The 25,906-nt window shown below is 35.2% G+C and overlaps 1 protein-coding gene across 1 annotated transcript in view; it reads right to left on the reverse strand.

Annotated features, from left to right (window-relative positions):
- Positions 1–812: 812 nt before the first annotated feature.
- Positions 813–25,906, reverse strand: part of ca8.S (carbonic anhydrase VIII S homeolog) — a 53,382-nt gene continuing 28,288 nt past the window's right edge. The window contains exons 3-9 of the mRNA XM_018223747.2: positions 24,739–24,863; positions 22,099–22,194; positions 18,064–18,126; positions 15,609–15,657; positions 15,099–15,211; positions 5,571–5,728; positions 813–1,337 (exon numbers count right to left, since the gene is read on the reverse strand). Of these exons, the coding sequence (XP_018079236.1) occupies positions 5,594–5,728; positions 15,099–15,211; positions 15,609–15,657; positions 18,064–18,126; positions 22,099–22,194; positions 24,739–24,863 (581 nt within the window). The 3' untranslated portion in view covers positions 813–1,337; positions 5,571–5,593. The remainder of the gene's footprint in view (positions 1,338–5,570; positions 5,729–15,098; positions 15,212–15,608; positions 15,658–18,063; positions 18,127–22,098; positions 22,195–24,738; positions 24,864–25,906) is intronic.

A 25,906-nucleotide genomic window follows, 5' to 3' on the forward strand; every position in this document is an offset into this window, starting at 1 on the left:
GAAAAAAAATGAGACTTTAGAAACATATCCTGATTTGAGCTGGGTTTGCGAAAAAGTCGCGGTATTCAGCAGTCAAATCTAAGAAATTTTGCTGTATACGGACATAAAATCTGAAAAAGCTGCAGTATTCGGGAGTCAAATCCGAAAAAGTTGCGGATTCAGATTTTTTTACACTCTTAAAAGACTTTTGCCGCACAATAATTTTTCGGGAAAATTCAATGATAACTAGTGGGGGAAAGTCAGTGCGGATTTGGTTGGAGTGGCTTTCCAAAAATAGTGAGATAAATTTGGATTTTGATAACCCCCTGAATGTCATATGACTTTTAAACTCTGGACAACTGAAAGCAACAGGTTCAGGTATGGGATCTGTTATCTGGAAACCTTTTATCCAGAAAGCTCAAAATTACAGAAAAGTCATCTCCCATAGACTCCATTTTATCCAAATAATCTTTCTCTCTGTAATAATAAAACAGTAGCTTGTACATGATCCAAACTAAGATATAATTAATTATTATTGGAAGCAAAACCAGCCTATTGGGTTTATTTAATGTTTGCATGATTTTCTAGTAGATTTAACGTGTGAAGATCCAAATTACAGAAAGATCCATTATCCGGAAAACCCCAGGTCCCGAGCATTCTGGATTGACCTCAGATTAGGGTTTGAAATTTAGAGTTGCTTTGTAAGAGGTAACGGCAGTAGACAGAGTAGTAGAAGTAAAAAAAAAAAAAAAAAACTGGTCAAGAGCTCTTAATGGAAACTAACCATCTGTGTGTGTGTGACTTTAAATAAACATCAGAAGAAGAAACAAGAGTAAATGTTAATTTAACATTTATACACCTTGGAACATAGGCATTTGTGTATATTTTCAGGACATTGTCTTTATATTTGTGAGGGCCTGTGTGCATGCTTTGATTTATTAAATGTATTACACTATAAAAAATCTTTCCAAGCTCTGATTCTACATAAATAGAACAAGACAATAGAGAAAGAGTCTTCGGCCCATGGGCACGTCCAATCATTTCTGCTCTGTTCTACGTTTTTGCAGTCCGTTTCATGTTTCAGGAGAGAATAATACACAATATTACATGACCTATGTACTTGAATAGAAGAAAACATTAATCGTAGCTGGAAGTTTCAATGAGCTCTCTTCTTTTCATGTTCATTCTACTCCCAGGATTCAGACTGTACTCAGTGGTCAGGGCAACCACCGCATTTGTCAATCAAAGGGAATTAGATGAAGACAGACAATGCCATCTTTGTGCTTTAACTAAAGCCGAAATCCCAAAAGTTTCTATTTGTCATCGGAGTTCACTGTGTGTCTATTGTCTTCACCCTTCTGAAAAGAGAATGCAGCAGTTATATTATTGACATTCTTGGGCAGTTACTTTGCAAGTCTGTTATGTTCCACTGGAAACAAAAAAAAGGAAGGCAAATATTCTGATTCCTTTCGCTGGCAATTTTCCTTATTCCAGTGCAGAAAGTAGAATTGATTCTAGTAATCCAGTAATCAATTGCGTGACACCCACAACATCTTATTCATTCAATAATAAAATCAGACTCTTTATTTTATAAAATGTCTATTTTCGCATGAAAAATATATAAATAATTGCATAAAGACCATAAGTAAGGTATATAAACAGAAGGGAGGTAATTCACATATGATGTGGTTCTTTAGATCTCCCCCCTGTCCCATGGGCCACTGTTTAGGAGAAGGAATGCAAAGCCCTTAGCAACTTTTTTCCTGGTTCCTGCCTGGGACAAGCCTTTTTTATTACATATGGGGGATAATCTTCCATGCTTCATGTTACTATTGACACAATTATATTAAACTGGCTTTTGGAGAAGTAACAACGACAGTTGGCAACCCATTGGTTATGATGTGATCTGTAATAGCAACCAATCAGATCGTAGTTCTGTTTTCCTCATATACAAGCTGATGTCATCCTTATGGCAAAATGTTGGTTTATTTCAGGCACACATACAAGTGAATATAAGACCAGTTTAGATGAAACAATCTGATATTTATTAGAGATCTGTATTGGTCTTATTCACTGGACCCACACCCAATTCCATTTTTACTACTTAGACCTCTTACAGCTTTAACTACATACCCACCACCAGTCCCTCTGCCAAACAGGACAGAATGGTGCCATATTCAACCAAATCTTTACTAAAAGTTGGAGAAGTGCGGGCAAAACATGGCAGTTACTAGTAGTAACCTGTGGGGCCCACCAACCCAGACTCAGTCCCCACCTGCAATATTCTTACTCTCCTGCTGCTTTTCCTTCCCTTGATTGCAGCAAACTAAGTAAAAGGTGCTTTCGGGAAGGGACTGGCAGTAGGTGGTGAGCAAGTAAGCGGTGGAGGCCCCTGGGATAGTAGCCCCGGTGGGCCTTACACACACCAGTCCGACTTTGATTAGGAAGAACCCAACTTAAAGGGGTCTTCATCCCAAAAACCTATTTCATTTATTTGTACAATGAAAAATAAAATGTAATTCTAAGCAACTTTCAAATAGAAGAGGGGACAATTCCCTACCAGATCTGTTAATCAGCTGGCTAACAACATTAGTTCAGGAATCCGTGCCAGAGGTGCAGAAAATATAAACATTCACACAGAGACTGCTTTCAATGGCAACTACATATACAAATATAACCTGGCTTTTTTAAATGAATATATATTGGAAAGTTGCTTTAGATTACATGTAATTTAATTTGGGGAAAAATAGGTGAGAAATAAATAAGTGATTTTATTAAAAATTCCCACAACTACAACCCCCAATATTCAGTCTATATTAACAGTAATCAAGCCTGCTAAACTATTCCCATGGTTTTGTTCACTTGACAGTGTTATATCTGTCTTTGCAAGTGTGTTATATGCAAGTGATTTGTGTTATCTTACACTGCAGCGATTTCATTTTTTTTATCACACAGTTGAAGCAGACCTGCTTGGTAACATAATGATGATTTCTCAATCTCAATTAGCAATAACTAATTAACAAAACTGTTTTATGCTCAAGAACGAAGCACATCTTTTTTTCCCCTCCTTTCCTAATCCCAAGTGTGATATATGGTTGATTGAATATCTAATTACTTCCTAATTGAATGAGCACATTATACATTTTTCACATGTTCAAGCTAATGCTTTTGGTCCAGAAATTAAAGTCAAAGAAATTAAGTTGCATTGGGATTTTGCCAACCATCATAATGAGGAAGCTTTGCATTAAGAGTATAATTATATGCAAATGCAAGTATTTGGACACAATGTTTATTATGAAAATTTGAAAAGTTGTTGCAGAACGTTGCCACAAATGGCTAATTTGGATGATGAGCAATTTTATTATTGATGTTTACTTTTGTTGTTTGGAGATTATGAGCAGTTTTATATACCCAATGTTTGGAAAATAATGGAAATGAAGAGTTGTGTATAGAAATGAGCTTTTATTTTAACAACCCAGAACTGCTGATTTTTCATCATTACAAAAAGGCAGAAAATGATGGGGCAGGCATGTCATACCACAATTATATATGTTATTTTTCCATATGGGAGCAGATGTATTTAGCAAGTGTTAAAAATCCCTATGATTTTTTCAGGGAGAGTGCAGGAACCCCTAGGGTGTTGTTTACTAAACAACAAATGCAAAAATCATGAAAATATCGTGATTTTTTTTTATAAAACCGGACTTTTAAAAAATCACAAATTTTTCGGAATTTATTAAACCCCGTGGATGTAAAAGTCAGAATCCGGCATCTCAGACATGTCGAGGTTGCATATAAGTCAATGGGAGAAGTCCCAATGATTTTTTTGATGTGCGTTGGGTTTCGTGCAATATGAGTTTTCGGGCAAAAAAACATAAGAAATCTGAGTTTTCAGGTGAAAAATTTTAAAAAAATCGGAGTTTTTCCCCGCAAACCAAATTTTCGGGAAAATGTAATAATAAATAAGCATAAAAAACCCAAGCGGATTTGATCGGTGTTTGCAGCAGAAAATGTTGAGATAATATCGGACTTAGATAAATAACCCCCTAGAGTCATCTGCAAGGTTTATAATTTTTCAGTAAGTCACACATGTGCAGTTACCTTCACTCTGACCTATGGTAACCTTTCACTTGGCAAAACAAGGCAGCATAGAGCAACTAAGGGCAGAACATAATTAAAAACAGTAGCTGAATCTATACATCCCAATTTTAGGTGCCAGTTGTGACTTTTTGCCTCTGTATATGTCTCCATTTCCCAAACTCAAAACAAACACACTCCTTCTTAGGCATTTGGAAATAGAAAAGATAATTGTGATATCTGACAGTTGCCAGACAAGCAAAATAATTAGAAACAAATAACTTCTAAATCTGTGGCAGTTTCTGTTTGGAAACAAACCTGAACAAATATTGCTTCAGGTGTGATGTGAATAGAGCGCATTTATGTTAAATGCTTATAAATTTAAATCCTTCAAAATGACAATAATAAATATAAATAGTTAAATATACCTGCAACACAAGCAAGGTCCTTGACTCACTATTAAAAATAATTAGAAAATATTGAATGTTGAGGAGTTTGTATGTAAATCAAGAACATTTCTATTCTCTGTCATGGAACAATATCTTTATTAAATACAGTTGTACTGGTTTTCATGTATTAGTGAAACCACTGTTGATGAAGAAGGTGAATTGAATCAGGGTCCAGTTTCCCAGTGATTGCTAATTGATGCATACCTATTGTAAACATTCTCACAAACCCACAATATTATAAGTATAAAAAGACACAACATAGTCAACATTTCTAAATTATGTAAAATAAAAAAACGTTTGCAACAGATCAAGTAAATCATATGAAGCACTGAGCTTGGCACCTGATTGGTTGCTAAGGGTTCATAAGCCTGGTGCAAAATGTGTAAAATGTGTTACACCATATGTCTAATTTGCCACGACAAGATTTTGTGGCCCCAGTCATTTACGGGCTTATTATCATTTGAAGGTTTGGTTTGAGTGAAACATGAGCACATATATTCTTGCATTAATTGCTTTTTATTTCTCAAGTGGCATTACTTTTTTAAAAAGTAAAAAAGCTCACCACCAAAAACCTGGTCGATTTATATATATATATTATAATAATATATATTTATATATACATATATACATATATATATATATATATATATATATATATATATATATATATATATATATATATATATATATATATATATTTATTGTTTGGGGAAAAATTCTGCTTAAAGAGAAATGATGCAAGCAAACATGGACAAGTTGAAAAACTCACATTTTCTTCCAGTATACTGGGCTCCACATTTATACTATATGAAGAGTAGTGATGGGCGAATCTGTGGCGTTTCGCTTCCCCGAATAATTTGCGAAATTTGCAAAACGGTGAAAAATTCTTGAAACTGCGCAAGCGTCCATTTTTGACGCCGACTAATTTTTGCCGGCGAATTTTTACACTGGTTTGCGAATTTATTCGCCGGCGGCGAATCGTGCGAATTCCCGCCTGCCGAATAAATTCGCCCATCACTAATGAAGAGGACTATATTCAGAATATTGGACCTTTTTGCTACCTACCTCCTGTTTTCCTTCCCTTGTATTTACTGGAATGCTGCTCGAATGATTCTATCACTAAGGGGTTGGGTTGGTCTAAAATTATCTGCCATTAATCCATCACAGTCATCCGTTAGATCCGCTCCCTTGATATGTGTTCTCAGTCGCCTAAATTCTTCCATCTTAAGAAGACAAATAAACGAATTAGATTACCATGTGAACATTTAAACATTACTGTTACTGCTTTTTGCACATCCTCTTACGATTAGAAATGATTGAGAGAAAAGGGCAACATTAGCAATGTTTCTATAACACATTCTGTAGCAGCAATCAGGGATTTGTGTTTGAACTTCAGAATCAATAGCTTTAGTAACACTCATCACAAATCATTTAGGAGTTATTTACTAAAGTCCGTTTTTTTCCGGTCGGGGAAAATCAGATTTTTCTAGTTATTTTTCGAGTTAATATAATGATAAATAAAGTAAAAATGTGGATTGGAGTTTAGTAGAAGTCATTTACTATAATAATGAGAAATGTTCTGATTTTAATAAATAACCCCCTACCTGTTATAGGTTATAGGACAAATTCTCATTGTTGATGTAGATACCATTTAGGTTACAAAATATTCGTATGAATGCAAGTCTTAGGTTTAGGATTAGGTGCTTAAATTCTGAATCTAAATTTAAGTACAGGTATAGGAGCTGTTATCTAAAATGCTTGTGGCCTGTTTTTCTGGATAAGGGATTGTATCATAATTTGGGTCTCTATAACTTAAATCTACTAAAACAAACATTTAAACATTAAATAAATGCAACAGGATAGTTTTGCCACCAATAAGGATTAAATATATCTTGGTTAGGATCAAGTATAAAGTACTGTTTTGTTATTACAGAGAAAAAGGGAATCATTTTAAAACATTTTAATTATTGGATTAAAATGGAGTCTTTGGGCGATGGCTTTCCCATAATTTGGATAATGGGTTTCCAGATAATGGATCCCATACCTGTATTAAATTGTTCTAGTTTTATTTTTTAAGGCCTGGCTTAATATACAGATAGAGCAGCCTTTATTGTTCATTTAGTTCAGAGGGAAACATGAAATTCTTTATTGTAATGAAATGCGTTTCCTATTACACCATCTTCTGCCAGGACAAATGCTTTAGCTTCATCTGTATATTCAAGATGTTGTCAAATTGTATTAGAAAATATCCCGAAACAATAAAATATGAAGCAATTATCTAAAGGATCCAATGAAGAATGATAAAAAAAATCTCAAGGTTGTTCTGTTTATCTTGGCTATGTATTTTGGTGGGCAAATGATGGGCTAAAGGGATGCAAGTCGAACACTGCAGTTTCGTGAAGCTCCATATTGGGTTACTTAAAAGCTCAAAACACATAAAATTGCCCCGTGGTCCACAATGAGGGTATGAAAAATTGTGTTGGGTAATTTATAAGGAAACAGTAGCTTTTATAGATAATTATCAAAAGTAACTGATGATAAACAATATCACATTGGCCGATAGGTGGAGCCAGCACTGCATTATTTTTTTATTGTCTTTTTCAAACGTGACAAAAATATGTGGCTGTGGAGACCATGGTTGCCAGGGATGCCTGCATAGCATTCTAATACTTCAAGTGGAGAAGTTGGGCCACAACTGTAACCAGAATGTGAGTTGGGGAAATGGAACAGCTTCCCTATTGATTTCTACTATACCAATGGGGTACAGTGTAGAAGAGCTCTAGAAGAGTTTTCAAATTACAGACCCTGCGTTGAATCTCTGAAGCAACTCCTGACCAAGGATAAGTCATTTTAATCTCCTACAGTCCTTGCATACTTTTGTCACTATGATACCTGACTTGATTGCTGTAAATTACTTACAATTAAACACCCCGCAGAAAGTGCAAACAATACCTTAACTTCCAGGGAACATTGGTTTCCCAATCAGTAATGAACCAAATTGTATAATATTTATAAAACCAATTAAGCCATTCCCCTGGTATTTGTAAGGCTACATGAAATAATCCTTTAGATAAAAGTCACATATATTTTATTTAAATAAACTTCTTTTAAAAAAAGTACTTCCCTTTTTCATAAAAACATGGAACTATTAACAATGTGCTAGTAATTAGAAGTAATAAGTAATAAGATATATTCCAAGTACAGTTTTTAACCACTAAATTCAAAAGTTTCAAAGGATAATAAGGCAGGAATTGAACCAATCGCTGTGCTCCATTATACCAAATCAAATGTTTTTAAAATAGGTAATACCGAGCAATACCGAGCCACGGTGCTGGACTACAGCCTCCAAGTAACTTTATAGTTCAACAATGCATGAACAGGGAGTGCACCCTGGAATTCAAAAGTTCTTAAAAATACTGTCACTGATGTCCAATAACCAGAATACTGTAGCTCCTATGAAGGAAGCTTATTTAAAGGAAAACTATACCCTCAAAATTAATACTTAAGTAACAGATTAATCTAGTTAATATTAAGTGGCATATTAAAGAATCTTACCAAACTGGTATGTATATTTAAGTAAATATTGCCCTTTTACATCTTTTTCCTCGAACCACCATGGTTCTCGTTATGGTCTCTGTGCTGCCTCAAAGATCATCGGAGCAGAAATAATGCAACTCTAAGGGGCAGATTTAATTGAAAATTTGAATTTGAATTTTTGAATTTTTTTATGGCCAAAACTAGGGAATTGTTCAAATTTGATTCGAGTTTTTTAAAAATTCAAATTCGAGATTTTTTGAGATTTATCATACTTAAAAACTTGAATTTGATTATTCGCCACCTAAAACCTGCTGAATTGCTGTTTTAGTCAATGGCAAATGTCCTGGGATCAATTTGGAGTTGTTTGCAGCCTTTTTTCTCCGGAAAAAAATTCTAATTGGATTCGAGTTTTCGGGCCTATACTATTCGCCAGAGTTTAACAAATTCGATTTTTTTTAATACATTTTGATTGGTCGAATTTCGAGTTCATGGGAGTTTATGGGAGTTTTAGAAAAACTCACATGAACTCAAAATTCAACCTTTGATAAATGGGCCTCTAACTGTAACAGGAAGTGTGGGAAGCAAAAGTAGTTAATTGGCTCATGTGACCTAACATGTATGGTTTGTTTGGTTTGTGTGCACCGTGAATCTTATGATCCCAGGGGGCGGCCATTATTTTTTAAAAGACAATTTTCTATTTAGGATTACCCAATGGCACATACTACTAAAAAAGTATATTATTATGAAACTGGTTTATTTACATGAAACAGGGTTTTACATATGAGCTGTTTTTATAAATTCCTTTAACAAAATCAGTTTCCAGGTCCTGCTCCTCACCATAGTAACCAGTTCCAAATGATCCATGAGCAATTCAAGGTTGCAGCAAGGAGGATTCACTACCAATACATCCAAATGTCCAACCATATTGAACTCCTACTATGTACATATCCTTTGGAACTGTTGAATTTAGTACTGTGGTTAACAACTTTTTAGGTTATATCTCATTACTTGTCACTACTAAATAGTAGCACATTGTTAACAGTGGGGAGGGCCTAACCCTGTATCCTTCTGTTCATGTTTTTATGGAAAAGAGAAGCACTTTTCTTAAAGATGTTTATTTAAATAAAATATGATATGTGGTTGTATCTATAGGATTCTTCCATGTAATGTTTGATAGTGGCCTTACAACTACCAGTGGAAGGGCTATATTGGTTTCATAAATGTTATACAAAGGTACTTCAACTTCAAATCCCACAATAAAATAATACATTTTCCTTAAATCATGTTTTAGTTTAGTTAGAATTCAAAAGACAAAAACAAATACAGCATAAACCTCCAGTGTGACCTAGCAGTATAACTGTGGGCATGTCCAGTTAAATACGGCATTTTTTGGTGATCCCCAGACATAAATTTTGTTATATCTTCCCCACAGATAATTATCATAATATGGGGGTAATTTTTATTTATATACAGTACATGAATAAAAAGAGGCAATTAGGGGAATGTAATTAAAGTCGCAAAGAGCAAAATAATTCGCACAAATAAAAATCCACTCTCGCAATGTAATTTTGTTCCTTAAACGGTTATTGTATTGCGAATTGTAATTGTGAATTGCGAATATCATTGTGCACTCTTAAGAAGTGCTCGAAGGTGTCGTAATCTTTTGGAGCAAACATAACTACTTTTTCAGTAAGAAGTTTTATTATATTGACTGCGCATTAACTGTAAAATTTGCAAACGCTCTTCCACTGTTGGAAGTGGTTGCTAAACAGTTTCCGGGTTTGCAAAAGCTATATTAAATTTGCGCAACTTTTCGCATTGCAAATAGTTTTTCCGTTAGCGACTTTTATTACATTCCCCCCAATCCCTTACAAAATGGTAGAACCAGTATGCTTTCTAGCTGTGCCTAAATCTTAGCATTCACATTTTGAATGGCAATTGGGATGTTTTTAACTGCAAATATGATATATATAGATAGATAGATATATATATGTGTGTGTATATATATATATATATATATATATATATATATATATATATATATATATATATATATATATATATGTGTATATATATATATATATATATATATATATATATATATATATATATATATATATAGACAAAATGCAGGGATTGACAGCACTCCAAGGAAATACATCAAGTCAATAATTCAAATGAAAGTGGAGATTTATTGGTGATCCAACGTTTCGGCTCCTCACAGAAGCCTTCGTCAGGGAAGGCTTCTGTGCGGAGCCGAAACGTTGGATCACCAATAAATCTCCACTTTCATTTGAATTATTGACTTGATGTATTTCCTTGGAGTGCTGTCAATCCCTGCATTTTGTCTACATACTTCTCAGACTAGCACCCAGGTTTCTGCATACTTATGGTTGTGCATTCCATTCTGTTTGATTATATATATATATATATATATATATATATATATATATATATATATATATATATATATACCCATACCCATACCCATATATACCCATGATCCCCTCCCGTTAATTTTTCCAATAAACATTGTTCCTTTTCATAACTGGGGTGCCCAGTAAAAAACCAAGAAAGTTAAAGGAGGTAGGAGATCGTTGGGGGTATCAACAAAGTTCTGTGATTTCTGCCCAGAGTCCAAAAATGTGCTACGGCACAGATCATCCATTATAGGCATGGGACTCTTTATCTGGAAACCTGTTATCCAGAAAGCTCAGAATTACAGAAATGCCACCTCCCAGAGACTCATATTTTTTACAATTACTTCCTTTTTCTCTATTAATAAAACAGTACCTTGTACTTGATTCCATCTATGATATAATTAACCCTTATTATAGGAAAACCATCATGTTCTGTTTAATTAATGTTTAACTGATCTTTTAAGAGCCTTAGGGGCAGATTTATCTAGTGAAAATTCGAATTAAACATTTTTTAATTTAAAGCTAATTTTGTGTAATTCGACTACGGAATAGTCCAAATTCTATTCAAATTTGAAAAAAATTAGAAAATTCTAACATCGAAATTTATCATGTAATGTCTCTTTAAAAATTCGACTTTGACCATTTGCCATCTAAAACCTGCCGAATTGCCGTTTTAGCCTATGGGGGACCTCCTAGAACCTATTTGGAGTCAATTGGTGGACTTTGAAGAATCAAAATACAATGTTACTTCAATTTGTGCGATTCAGTCTTTTTTTATTCGCATTTCAACATTTTTTATTCGAAATTCGACCCTTGATAAATCTGCCCCTTAAGGTATGGAAATACAAATTACATCTGTTTTTCTCAAGGCTTTTACCTTGGAATGAGTGAAAAAATGACTTTATTGCACTAACCGGAAATACTTAAACTTTGTTTTAAACACAGGATCAACCTAGAACAATTGCTAAAACCAAGGGACAGAACCAATTGCGGTTGTCTAGTGAATAGTTTCAGTTCTTATGGTGTTACTATGCATATTTTCAAAAATAAAATGTAGTTATAAAACAAATGTATATGGCATAGTACCCAGGAACCGCACAGTGCCTAGTCAAAGACAAAAGATTTATGGTAAGTTATGGTCTCTCCCTGATGCAATATTTCTGAGGAAAAATATAACCTTCACACCATTTCCCTCTCAGCCTATAAACAAATTTGCTTTTGAAGGTTGAAAATAAATCTCTGGGACTTTGTCAGCTGTGACATTTTAGTTAGCCTTTTCAGAATCAAAATATGTAACCTTTTCATATAGAAAATATATATATGAACACAGAGAAAATGTGGTGCCCATTATATACATATATATTATTTGTTTTGCATTGGGCAGCTTTTCCCTGATTCTTTTCAATCATTTTTTATGTATTATTTCTTTGCTTTGTTATTTAATTGTCAAATGTTTGACCATACAAAAAGAAAATTGTTATGTGCTCAAATTTTCTATTTACATGTATGATGAAAGTTTTTTGTTGGTGTTTCTTGTTCACATCAGCCCCATAATTCTGAGATAGATCCTTGTGAATGTGAATACAATGGCTGAAATTAGTTGTTGGCTTAGGGCAGGACTCCACGGACGATTCTGCCGTGCACAAAAACACAGGCGTCACGTCTGATGCGACGGAAATAAGGTGAGTAATTCTATTGTCTGATTGTGTCGCAGCGTTGATGCGACGTGACTGTCGGATGCAGACGCTGCACGCTGCGGCTGCATCTGACAGTCGTGTTGCGTTGTATCGACAATGCAACGAGATTGGACAATAGCATCCAAAGTGGAGCCTGCGTGTTTTGCACAGCGTGTCGGATCGCGACGGAATCGTCTGTGGATTCCTGCCCTAAATGATCAAATCAGCTCAATTTAGCCTACCACATGGGTGGCCTATTCAAGCACAGATCAGCTTGCTTTGTGACAGAATAGATTTTCCTTAGCGGAAATCTATTTCTGTCTGCCCAGCCTAGACCTCCTCTGTATGACATGGATTAGCAAGTGTGAGACAAGCTCATGTTAAAGATGTTATAGGTGCAAGATTATTATTGTTAGTATTAGTAGTAATTATTTTGTTATATGGTACTGACATATTACACAGTGCTTTACAGAAATTATGCATTATTCATTTATTTTTAAGTATCTAAACTGAAAAATCTTACCCACACATACAGGTATGGGATCCATTATCTGAAAACCCGTTATCCATAAAGCTCCAAAGACTATCTCCCATAGGGGAACAGTTATCAAAGATTGTTAGTTTTTGGGGCAGATTTATCACAGGTCGAGGTGAATTTCATAATTCAAAAATTTTTAATTTCAAGCTATTTTTTTGTGTACTTCGACTAAGGAATAGTCCAAATTCGATTAGAATTTGAAAAAAAATTCAAATATAGAAATTTATCATGTACTGTCTCTTTAAAAATGATACTTTGACCATTCGCCATCTAAAATCTGCCAAATTGCTGTTTTATGGGGGACCTCCTAGAACCTATTGGTGGACTTGAAAAATCAGAATTTTAATACAGACCTATTCAATCAAAAACGGACCTATTCGGCCAAAAAAACCTACAATTTAATTTCGGTTTGGTCTTTTTGAATTTGAATTTCGAAGTTTTTCAAATTCGAAATTCGACCCTGGATAAATCTGCCCCTTTAGGTTAAGAGATTGCCACAGTCCAGTAGAGTGAAATTCTGCCACTATCCATTCATTTTAAGAGAATTTATCAGCGATGAAGTTGCTAGTTTCCCCACTGGTAAAAATTAAAATGTCAAAGAAATTCAAGGGGAGTGGCGGCATTGCACTCAAGAGGTTATGGAAATATACTCCATAGACTCCATTTAAATCAAATAATTCAAAGTTTTAAAAACGAGTTCCTTTTTCAAAGTAGTGTTAAAACCAGGGACGTAACTACAGAGGAAGCAGACCCTGCGGCTGCAGGGGGGCCCAGGAGGTACAGGGGGCCCCATGAGGCTCTCATTGATGAGCAATTTGAACATATATTGGTAAAACAGGACAAACACTGGATATGTTGGGGGCCCTAAAATGAATTTGCTGTGGGGCCCAGCAACATCTAGTTACGCCACTGGTTAAAACAGTACCTTGTGCTTGGTCACAACTATGATAATTAATCCTAAATGGAAGCAAAACAATCCAATTCAGTTTAATTATTTAAATGATTTTTATCAGATATAAGGTATGGAGATACAAATTACTGAAAGACCCCTTATTTGGAAAACCCCAAGTCTTGAGCATTCTTGATAACAGGTTCATACCTGTACTATGTCAGTTTAATCACGAATCAGGAATTTGGGAGGAAACAGGAGTACCCAGATGAAAACCCAGAAGACAGTTTACTGGCTTAACCTAGGACCCAATTACAGAAAAGGCAGCAGTATCTGGCATGAGTAGTTCTTTTTACCGACAAGGGGAAGTAGTATGTGGTTGGCTCCCGAGGCGAAACCCTTCACAGTAGGGTCAAATGCGTTGAGAGGTAACTGTGAGAGCAATTATGTTGTGACTAATCACCTCTGATCACTACTCCACTGCTTTATTGAAGATCTTATTTGGCAATTAAGTTCAAGATGTTGTTTTTAAAACCCCCTGGTGCCAAAATGATTTAGAAAAATTAAGTGTGTATCAATTTGGAGACGTTTTCTTCCAATACTAAAGTGAGGGCCTAGCTTAGAGAGACAGTCACATGTAAAACATGGGTTCTACCCAAAAAGCAGCAATAGCCTACCAAACATAATGTAATGCTATTTTCTTCATTGTATGTTTCATAATATATCACAGTACTAAATATATCATGAGTGACAATGAATGAAATACTCTATGAATTAATTATTAGAGTATTAATACTCTGACTCTATATATTGTACAGGTGGAATCCTCAAAGGAAGTACTAGGAAGAAGAGTGTGGATTTAACTGCCCCTACATTTGCATACAGAATGATCAAAGAAGGTATTAATGGCTCTAGAATTCATTTCTCAAGTGGGCTCAGTGGTTGGTATACTTTCATGTAATATTTTATTTATTATCTCCCCAAAATGGCTTTTTTACACAGTATGATGTACCTTAGCATGAGTAACAAACTCATCAGGTGCAGAGTTACCAAATGTTACTAAATGGATAGCCCACACTAGAGGACAGTTCATTGGGTAAATATGGTTATCGACTGGTGTAATCACATTAATATTTTTACCTTTACATATACAGGTATGGGACCGGTTATCCAGAATCCCTGGACATGGGATTTTCCAGTTTTCCATAATTTGGATGGCCATACCTAAATTCTGCTAAAAAATCATTTAATTATATTTAAACCCAACAGGATTGCTTTGCTTCCAGCCAGGATTAATTATGTCTTAGTTGGGATCAAGTACAAGGTACTGTTTTATTATTACAGAGAAAAAGGAAATTATTTTGTAAAAAATTTAATAATTTCATTGGGGTCTATGGGAGATGGCCTTCCTGTAATTCAGAGCTTTCTTGATGACATTACATTCCTGTATATAAGTGCTACAAAACATGTTAAATATAGACAATGTTTTCAAATGGAAACACCAGTGTCTTAAAAATAATAATAGCTACTCACCTGTGTTTGAGAAACTGTTAAAGGATATCGGAATAATATCCAGGTGACACCCTCACTGCATGGTGGCATTGTAAGGGAGCCCTCATATACCCAATAATCACGTAGCAGGGGGTCTGAAAAATTGTAATTAGTGTTAAAGCTTATCAAAAAAATGTAATATCTATATATTATATAATATCTAATAACTTGTTTTTCCTAATATTCATTAACTAATATAGTGTTAAGCCAATAATAATAATAATAATAATAATAATAATAAAAAGCATGCAAGTCAGGTGTCCAATCAAAGAATATGGAAGCACCGATTTCTAGCTCTTCTACATTAGGTTTACAAGCAGAATTGTGATTAATATTGAGATAATGTGAGAAGAGAGAAAAACACATCAATTGTATCTGAGACATCTAGAACCACCAGGGTTTGTTGACTCTCTAAAGTCTGTGCCATCTGGATAAAAGTATTCTAAGAACTACTTAAGCTTTCTTTGAATTTGTGTATTTTTCTTATCGTACCTGGTAATAAAGAGTTGGGATTAAAGCAAGGTATCGTCTTAGATTTACCCTAAAAAAAAGAACAAATGCATTACCTCATGAATGAGATACAGTGGATATGTACTTGAAAAAGTTGGAATCAAAAGTACATTTAAGACAAAATGCAAAATGTACTCAATAGACCTTGTACTGAAGGGCAATAGTGTCTTGTTAAATTTATTACTTGTTTTTCTTTCTAGTAATCACTGTAAATGCATCTTGTAGTTACAAGGACATTCAGTGTTAATTAATTATTAAATAACAAGTATGCGTGTCTCAGGAACAACTAGTTTCCCCTCTGCTTCTAATGTTTTTATCTTCCCTCCGAAATGAACTCAATATATTCCCAAACATAAGACAATCAGCCTCTCCAATCATGATATCATTTCTCTGTCAACAATTATCACTAACAAACACTGAACACTTTATGAGGCTTTATAAACAGATGGTATACACAATATAAATTACCATTTGCCAGCGACTATAAATTCACCTGCTGTAGGTGTAAATATTTCTCATTTGATTAGCCTATTATCTTATAATATGCAAAATCTATTTAATATTAATCTGAACAATATTTCATTATAATTATTGGTTTGTGATGTAATTGGTTATAATCAGTGCTTAATGATGTCACTTGTGTTTCAGGATTCAATGGCCATTACTGACTTCTAAAAAACTCTATATTTCACCAATGTGGGAACATTACACTCTGTATGTCTTCACCTAAACAACATCTTGCATAGATTGTACATTGCAAGAGAAAACAAACGCTAAAATCAGCAGGACATACCATATGATCTAATTATTGTGTATTTAAGCCAAGCATTGAATAGAGGCATTACATGTGGAGGAGGCCCATTTATTGGAGGTTGAATTTTAGTGCTAATATAGGTTTTATCAAAAACCATCAAAGACATTCAAAGATCTGATTATAAAAAGCATGATTGGAAATTGTCGAAAAACCTCAAAATTTCATGAACGAACAAATGTTTGGTTTAAAATGAACATTTACATCGCCTAAAACCTTTTAAAACAAAAATGAAATACAGAACTTTGCAAGAAAAGAAGGACAACTTCCAATGATTTCTACATTACCTCGAAAGCTTTTACTTGGCTTTTACTTTGTGGATACTATAGCTTTTATGCTATGGCTTTTATACTTAGAATATAATACTTAGAACTTAGAATAACAAAAATATTGTTGGTTAAGGAACTATGAAAAACTATGATTGTTTTGCTACAATGCCTAAATCAGAGGAACTAAACTTCATAGAACATGCTTAGGGACAAATTTATCAAGGATTGAATTTCAAAGTAAAAAATACGTTGAAATTCGACCATCGAATTTAAATACTTCGAATTCCAATAGCGAATTTGAACTTTTTTCATCGAATTTGGGTATTCTGCGGTCTAAGTACCGGTAAAATTCGAACGATTTTATCGTACGATTGAACGATTTTACTTTGACTTCAAAAAATGCTGTAGAAGGCCCCCATAGGCTAACATAGCACTTCGGCAGGTTTAATTTGGCGAAGTATTGACGTTGAAGTTTTTTTAAAGAGACAGTACTTCGATTATCGAATATTCAAACTATTTTACTTCGAATCGAATTTGAATTAAATTCGATGTCGTAGTATCCTATTCGATGGCGAAGTATCCAAAAAATTACTTTGAATTTCAAATTTTTTAACTTCGAAAATTCCCTCTAATTCCCTTCGACCCTTGATAAATCTGCTTCTTAAATTAGGTTCTTAGAATGGTGCCCTGAAATTTGCAACACAACTCCAGTAACCAAGTTCAATAGGCACCAGATTTGTGATGAATACTACCAGACAGCAATGTATATCAGCCACTGCTGTATGCCATCAGCCTTTAGGGGCAGATTTATCAAAGGTTGAATTTTATTAAATGTATTAATTACATCTGCCCCCTAATATAACAAATACTTCTTTCAAATCTTTAAACATTACATGAGGAGGCACATTTATCAAGGGTCAAATTTCGAACTCATGTGTTTTTTAACGCGGACAAATTTAAACGAGCAGAAAACTCAAATCAAATTAGATTCAAATTAGAAATACTCGATTAGAATGAAAAAAACTTGATTTAAAGTTTTTTCTCTGAAAAAAATTGAATGTCAGCTGTAAACATCACCAAATTGATCCCTGAAACTCTACCATTGATGTATATAGTAATTTGGCAGGTGGTGAATAATCGAATAATTCGAATTTGAGAGTTTTAACCAAAAAAAAATTGAAAATTTGAATTTTCACTTCTGCCCCTTAACATTTATACTATTCTATGTAAAACATGTCACTTAACTGGTATTTTATAAATAGATTGTACAATTTCAGCTGAGCATTCCTGCTAGCTTAATTATGGTTTTGGTTCATGGGACACATGGGATTTTTGCTGGCTTTGAAGAAAGACTTACTTTATAAAATATATCCTGAAGAACCTCTGTGATAGCTTTAAGGCCAAAATTTTCTTTACCGATCTGAAACAGCAATGATAAAATGATTAATTGCATTACACAAACCTATGTAACATGCAGCAACAGTCCAGGTATAGAACCTGTTATCCAGAATACTCAGGACCTGGGAATTTCCAGACAACCTGTCTTTCTGTAATTTGGATCTTCATACCTTAAGTCTACTAGAAAATAATTTAAATATTAAACAAATCCGATAGGCTGGTTTTGCCTCCAGCAAGGATTAATTATATCTTTAATTTGGATCAAGTACATAGTAGTGTTTTATTACTACAGAGAAAATGGAAATTTTTGTTTTTTTATTTGATTATTGGATAAATTTGAGTCTAGGCGAGATGGCCATTCTGTAATTTTGGAGCTTTCTGGATAACAGGTTTCCAGATAACAGATCCCATACCTGTACCTGAAGACACCCACACGGTTCACAAGGCAGATAGACTGGGTTGGCTCAGACTAATAGCAGCCATCCTTCAGCAACAGAACTAAATTAAGTGCCAATAATACTTCAGGGGATACATATGGGTATTATTGAAATACAATTTATGTTATACAGGTATGGGATCCGTTATCCTGGAAACCCATTATCCAGAAAGTTCTGAATTAAGTAAAGGCCATCTCCCATAGACTCTATTTTATTCAAATAATTCATATTTTTTAAAATGATTTATTTTTTTCTCTGTAATAATAAAACAGAAGGTTGTACTTGATCCAAACTAATATATTATAATATATATAATACACAAAAGCCATGAATATCCTGTAAATTATATCCTTATAAACGGTGAGTTCTGATGTCATCAGTTATAAACGGTGAGTAGTGATGTCATTTCTGTCACATGACTCACTGAAACTTGTGTATTATAATAAATAAAGTACCCCCAGTTGTAAAATATGAGGATATTAGAAGTTACCTCGGAGTTCCATGACCTGTATAAAAACACTCGGCCTTCGGCCTCGTGTTTTTATATGGTCATGAAACTCCTCGGTAACTTATAATATCCTTATATTTAACAAAAGGGGGTACTTTATTCACTATATAACTAATATAATTAATCCTTATTGGAAGTAAAATCTGTCTATTGGGTTTATTTAATGTCTACATAATTTTCTAGTAGACTTAAGGAAGATCCGGAAAACCCCAGGTCCTGAGCATTCTGGATAACAGGTCCCATACCGTATAGGAATTTGTATTGTATGTGATATTTACACACACGAATTCCCCTTACAAAAGATAAATGCTGCTCTTATAAAAATACAATTTATGATGCATAGTAAGATAAGTGGTCTTTCAGTAGTTTGGATCTCCATACATTAACGTCACTAAAATATCATTTAAATATTAAATAAACCCAATAGGATTGTTCTGCCTTCAATAAGGATTAATTATATCTTAGTTGGGACCAAGCACAACTGTTTTATTATTACAGAGAATAAAGGAAATAATTTAAATTTAAATAATTATTTTCTAACCGATCGGATAACGGATCTCATACTCGTAGTTCATTTTAGATATTACAAAGTATAAGTTCAAATATTTTAGTTTGGATTGACACCTGGACACTACTAGCATGGGATTTATATAGGCCAACTGCTCAGATCTGTGTACTCCGTGGCTGAGGAGCTCACGATCACTACTATATACAACAGATGGCACTCAAATCCAGAAAATGTGCCAATATGCTTTACTTTTATTGAGATCTCCAAATACAACCTTCCAGGGGATCAAACTTCTTTCTCAAGTGGTCTCACTTTATTTACCCCCAATGCAAGGAACACACTGCATTGGAGGTAAATAAACATTTTCCATCCAAAAAAACTGCACTTTGCATAATTCACTGTGTTGATAAATGAGCCCTTAAGTGCTCTAAGTGCCAGTGACTAAAAAAACAACTTAATGGGAGCTAATACCTTCCTGTGTAGGAAAATATACAACCATGAAATATTTTTTAAGCCGCTATTCCGTGCAATTAGTTTTATTATGGCAAGTTTATATGTGTCTCTTCAGAGCAATTGTTACAGAGTGATTTTTATTATTATTACCGCTACCGTTTAAGTAATATATTCCCTACTATAATAAGTGGCTCCCACTATATAAGCTTTTACTGATTCTCTTTGGGATTTTTAAGCTTCAGTTCCATGCAATTAGTTTTATTATGGAAAATATACGTGGGACTCGAATGTCTAAGTGTTAATAAAAGTATTTGTCATAAAACATTTTTTTGTTTTTCTGCCATTTGTCATAGATAGTTACCTACTATATTCTGTGTAATCTTTGATCTGGTGTATTCTACTGATACACCAAATTGCGGAAAGGCTGTCTCCCATAGACTCCATTTTATGCAAATAATCAAAATTTAAAGAAAATAATTTATTTTTTCTCTGTAATAATAAAACAGTACCTTGTACTTGATCCAAACTAAGATATAATTAATCCTTATTGGAAGCAAAACCAGCCTATTGGGTTTATTTAATATTTACATAATTTTCTAGTAGACTTAAGGTATGAAGATACATTATCTGGAAAACCCCAAGTCCCCAGCATTCTAGATAACAAGTCCAATACCTGTATAAATCAGGAATGCTTGGGACTTAAGCTTTTCCGGATAAGGGAGCTTTCCTTAATTTTAGTCACCATCCCTTAAGTCTGCGAAAAAGCATTTCAACATTAAACCCAACAGGATTGTTTTGCCACCAATATGAATTCATGCAACTCAGTATAGGGTACTATTTTATAATTACCAAGAATAGAGGAAATCATGTTTAAAAATTAGAATTATTTGCTTAAAATGTACGCTGTAGGAGATGGCTTTCCCATAAGTTGGAGCTTTCTGGATAATGGGTTTCCGGATAAAGTATCCCATACCTGTATCATGTTTGTATATTTCAAAGAAGTGATCTGCTAAATCCCCTTTTGAAACTCCAGAGAGGTCTATTGTTATGTACTGACCCACAAGCTAAGAATCCTTGCAAATAGGGTTGCCAATCTTTTCTGGCAAAAATACCATCCATGCAATATTTTAAAGGAGAACTAAAGCTTAACTAAGTAGCTAGAAATGGTGTGCATTATGTTTTCACCTTCTGTGCCAGCCCAAGGCAACTACAGCTCTTTAACGGTAAAGATCTGTGACTCCAAAGATGCCCCAGTAGCTCCTCATCTTCTTTTCTGCTGATTCACTGCACATGCTCTGTGCTGCTGTCACTTACTGAGCTTAGGGACCCACTCACAATATACAGTACACATAGAATAGAAATGTCCCAATATAAGGCTGATTAGTAATTAATACAGATAATTAATACATGACAGCACAGAAACCAATGCAATTAGAATCAGAATTTAATAATCAGCCCTGTAGCATCAGCTTATATTACAAGCCAACCTCATTTTCTGCTTGATAATTTGAGACAAGCCCTAAGCTTAGCTTCTCAACAGCTGCTCAGAGCCCACTGAGCATGTGAGTGTAACAGACACTTTCCAAGATGGTGACCCCCTGTGACAAGTATGAAGTCCTGGATCATTGCTGCTATTGAGAAGCTGAAACTTTTGGCTGGTGCCATAAGTTCAGTGTATAAAATATGGAATTTTAACCATTTTCATTTTTAGGGTTCCAATCTCCTTTAAGATGTATTTCCTATTAATAACATTGGCAGCAAGGATTATTAAAATAGTGACCAGGTGCAGGGCCATATTTATTGATAGGCATTCAGCTTTTGGGGGAGCCCTCAGGTTCCTGTATAATTGAATACATTAGTTAAGAAAAATAAAAAATTTCCCCCCAGCCACAGCAGTCTTTCCACATATGCAGTGGTGGAGTTGGGGGTGAGAGGGTATAGGGCCCAATGAGCTGCGTTGGGGGGACAATGGTAGGTCCAGTGCCTAGGGTGGCACCGTACCTAAATACATCACTGACCACATGGCAACCAAACCTGCAATACTGGCAATATAGATAATATAAGTAATTACTGCTAAAAATAAATTACCTGTACAAACAAGGAAATTATAACAATTCCATGCACTTTTCCCGTAGCTTCTTCAATACTCCTGTACAGAGTAGAATTCCAGTGGATAAGATGGAGCTGAAAATTTAGCATGTAAAATTAGATCATTGTGTGACTTATTAAACAAAGCTAAAAACACTAGACTCACACAAATATCCACGCTGACACTATACACTAAAACATATCTTGTTCAGTTTTGAACACATAGGGGCAAATTTATCAACGGTCAAAGTGAAAATTCGAATTAAAAAATTCAAATTTCAAGCTAATTTTTGTCTATTTCAACTAGGGAATAGTCCAAATATAATTCAAATTCATGGTAAATGGTCAAAGTTGAATTTTTAAAGAGACAGTGGATGATAATTTTCGAAATTCTAATTTTTTCAAAGCCTGGTGAATTGCTGTTTTAGCCTATGGGAGACCTCCTAGAACCTATTTGGAGTCAATTGGTGAACTTTGAAAAATCTTTTGGAAAAACTTCGAATTGAATTCAATCGAATGTTCTATCATTCGAAGTCGACTGAAAACGGACCTATTAGGCCAAAAAAACCTTTCATTTAATTTCAGTTGGTCTTTTTGAATTTGAATTTCAAAGTTTTTCAAATTCGAAATTCAACCCTTGATAAATCTGCCCCATAGAAATAGATTGATCAAAGTTTAAGGCATCTGCCATATCTAAATCATACATAAAAAAGTGTATCGTAGATTGAGATTTTTCAGATTTGGTAGAAGCCTATGGAAATGTCGCAAAGACGGTTGAAAAAATTGATGTGAGAAATAAGTGAAAAAATAAGAATCAAGAACAGATGATTTTAAAGAGGTCGTTCACCTTCAAGCTAGCTTTTAGTATGTGATAGAATGGCTGATTCTAAGCAACTTTTCAATTGGTCTTCATTATTTATTTTTGTATTATTTGCTTGAAAATCGATGGCGGGATGGCACTTGGATCGCTTCGTTTTCCAAAATCGCCCGTTTCCTCGTGAGGCAACTTCTGGTGACTTTGAAAAACTAAGCGCCCTGAGTGCCATCCCGATTTTCATTCTAGCCAGCAGGGAAGGCAGTTTGGGGAGATAAGTCGCCCCGAAGAAGAGGAAATTTGTCGTCGGACGTCTAATCTCACTGAATCTGCCCGTGTATCTCTACCCTAAGGGTCAGTCCACACAAGCAGTTTTGGGGAGATTAGTAGCTCCAGCGACAAATCGACTCTTCTTTGGGGCTACAATCTCCCCGAACTGCCTTCGACCTGCCTTCCGCCGGCTGAAATGAAAATCACCTGCGGCAATTCACACCCTGACTTCGGAAAACTAAGTGTCGCGTCCCGAATCTGTTCGTGTGGACTGACCCTAAAAGTGCTACATGAGTAAGTAACACCTTAAAAGAAGTTAGAGGGCCCATATAAACAATTATACTTTCAGCTCCAATTGTGTCTATTAGAGGGGTCATTTAATAAGACCTCAGATTTAAGTGCAAGATCACTAAAGGTGGCCATAGACTCAAAGATCCGATCGCCAAACAAGCGGATCTTTCCCCGATATGCCACTAACGGCATGGCTATATCGGGGGTAATTCGAACGTTCGGCCATATGGCCGAACGATCGAATTACGATGTGCCAACGGGCTCCGACAGGTAGGTCGGTTAAAAATCAAACCTTCCCGATCGATATCGTGGCCAGATATCGATCGGGAAGTCCCGTCGGAAGCCCCCATACACGGGCAGATAAACTGTCAAATCTGTCCAAACGACCGATATCGGCAGCTTTATCTGCCCGTGTATGGCCACCTTAAGGGGCACAAAAGGACAGTCCAGGGTCTTACTGCATTAGCAGGGCATGTTCAAAACTGGGAAAAGGACACTAAACTCTAGTTACACCTCTCATATAACAATCAACCTTGAATTTTGTGTATTGATGGGAGCAGTCTGCAAATGATGGATTTATTGTCGGTATAAAGGGACAAGTAATACAACTGAGATAACTGATCCCCCGGTCCCAAATACGCAGAGGAAAGCCGAAGACAGGTGGGCAGTAGTGTGTTCATAGTGGTCTGATAAGATAATATAATGTGGTTCTCGTATAATGCCAAGACCTGTCCTTGCTACCTGAGGTCAAAGGGTTAACATAAGTTATAATACAAGACAAAACGATAAGCAGCAAACAGCACTTTCACCTTTATGCTTGAAATAACCTAAACCACAATGTTTGCACCTTTGGCTCACAGGAAACCATTTACTTCAAAAATAGGTGTTTCAGGAACTGTGTGTCTGCCTGTTGTCAGAAGTGTTTTTTTTTTTTTACTATTTATGGTAATCGCTGTAACCCTTTTCTCTTACCATAAATGTCCAGCTATGGGAATATAAGCTTGGACAGATCTGTGTGATATTTGAAGCTCTCCGTGTCATACTTTGTGACATTGTGACAAGCTTCCCATGATTCCAATGTTTTGTCTAATAAATAATAATATTTTTTCTAAAGAACCTTCCTGGTCTTGGAGTCTTGCTTAGTAATAAGGTTCTGGTAAGCAAATTACCAACAGTATGTGTCCAGGCCCTAGAGTAGGTCTGGGACCCTGAGAAGACTCCTATACCCCTATATTATTAACTTCAATACATAGTAGTTTACTTACTTCCATAGGAAATGCCTTGAAGTTAACGGTGTGTTCAGAGCCACGCTGGTTTTCTTTTCCCCAGTGGAATCGCACTTCATTCAGTTCATATTCATGGCCTCGAGGTAATGGTCCACCTTTTAAAACTATCAAGTAAATCATATTAAGTAAATCACATTTTTTAACCCAGTGAAACACCGGCCAGTTTCTAGTTTTTGTTTATCCTAGAAAGCAGGTGAATCGTACTAGTGAATGCTACAGTAAAAGTGCAGATCTCTGAATGATATCATTATGGCTGTCCATCTTGCATTTACTGCCTGCATACCGAAATATGTTTCAGAGGTAATATTATTATTATTTAAGGAAAACTGCGCTCGCTGGACCACTAAAAATAGAATATTGTTTGCATGATGAAAACCCGCAAAGGCAGATGTACAAATGCTGTCGCACAGGAGAAACCTATAATTTACTATAATACTGGGCTCACTTACACAGATTTTACATTTAATTACACTATAGTTAGCCCTGGAAGGCTCTCAAAGTTCCTTGTATTTTTGTATAGAACCAGAATTATTCTGCAGGAAGGCAAGCCAAATGGCCATGTAATGGTAGCATCTCAAACCTTTCCATTTAATTTAATTTCAACGGTCTTGTGCCCTTGAAGATCTCTCCCCTATAAAAAGTTGCAGTCAAGAAGGAACAGCCTGTGAGGCTAAAGGCTCTTACAGGGGAGTGCAAGAAGGAATGCACTCAGCTCTTTAAAATGGCCCTGTACTGACTCGTATGCATGTAGGTGGAACAAAACATGCTGCATTCCACCTGTGTTTGGTGCAGTACATGCCCCTTCAAATTATTAGTGCATTTTTTCCTGTGCTTCCTACGACTTTAAAATGCAATGCATGGGAGCGCAGTTTGAGTGCTCGTCTGTACGAGCCCTAATTCCTTGGTAAACAGGTATTTTATCCATGAAATGGAACCAAACAATGAGGTACCAGCCTATTAAAAATATGACTAAATGTTCATAGTTAGGACCACCAGACGTGGTTTATTTGACGTGGCACTGTGTCGTGGTTTATGGTCATTGGAAGGTAATGCACAAAAGCTAAATGTAATTGTAAAACACATTCCTGTAACCTTGAATCAATGTAGCTTCCTATAGGTTTATTTGAGCACACAGTAACCCAGACTT

The sequence above is a fragment of the Xenopus laevis genome, chromosome 6S (assembly GCF_017654675.1).
Source record: "Xenopus laevis strain J_2021 chromosome 6S, Xenopus_laevis_v10.1, whole genome shotgun sequence".
In the NCBI taxonomy this organism is placed as follows: domain Eukaryota; kingdom Metazoa; phylum Chordata; class Amphibia; order Anura; family Pipidae; genus Xenopus; species Xenopus laevis.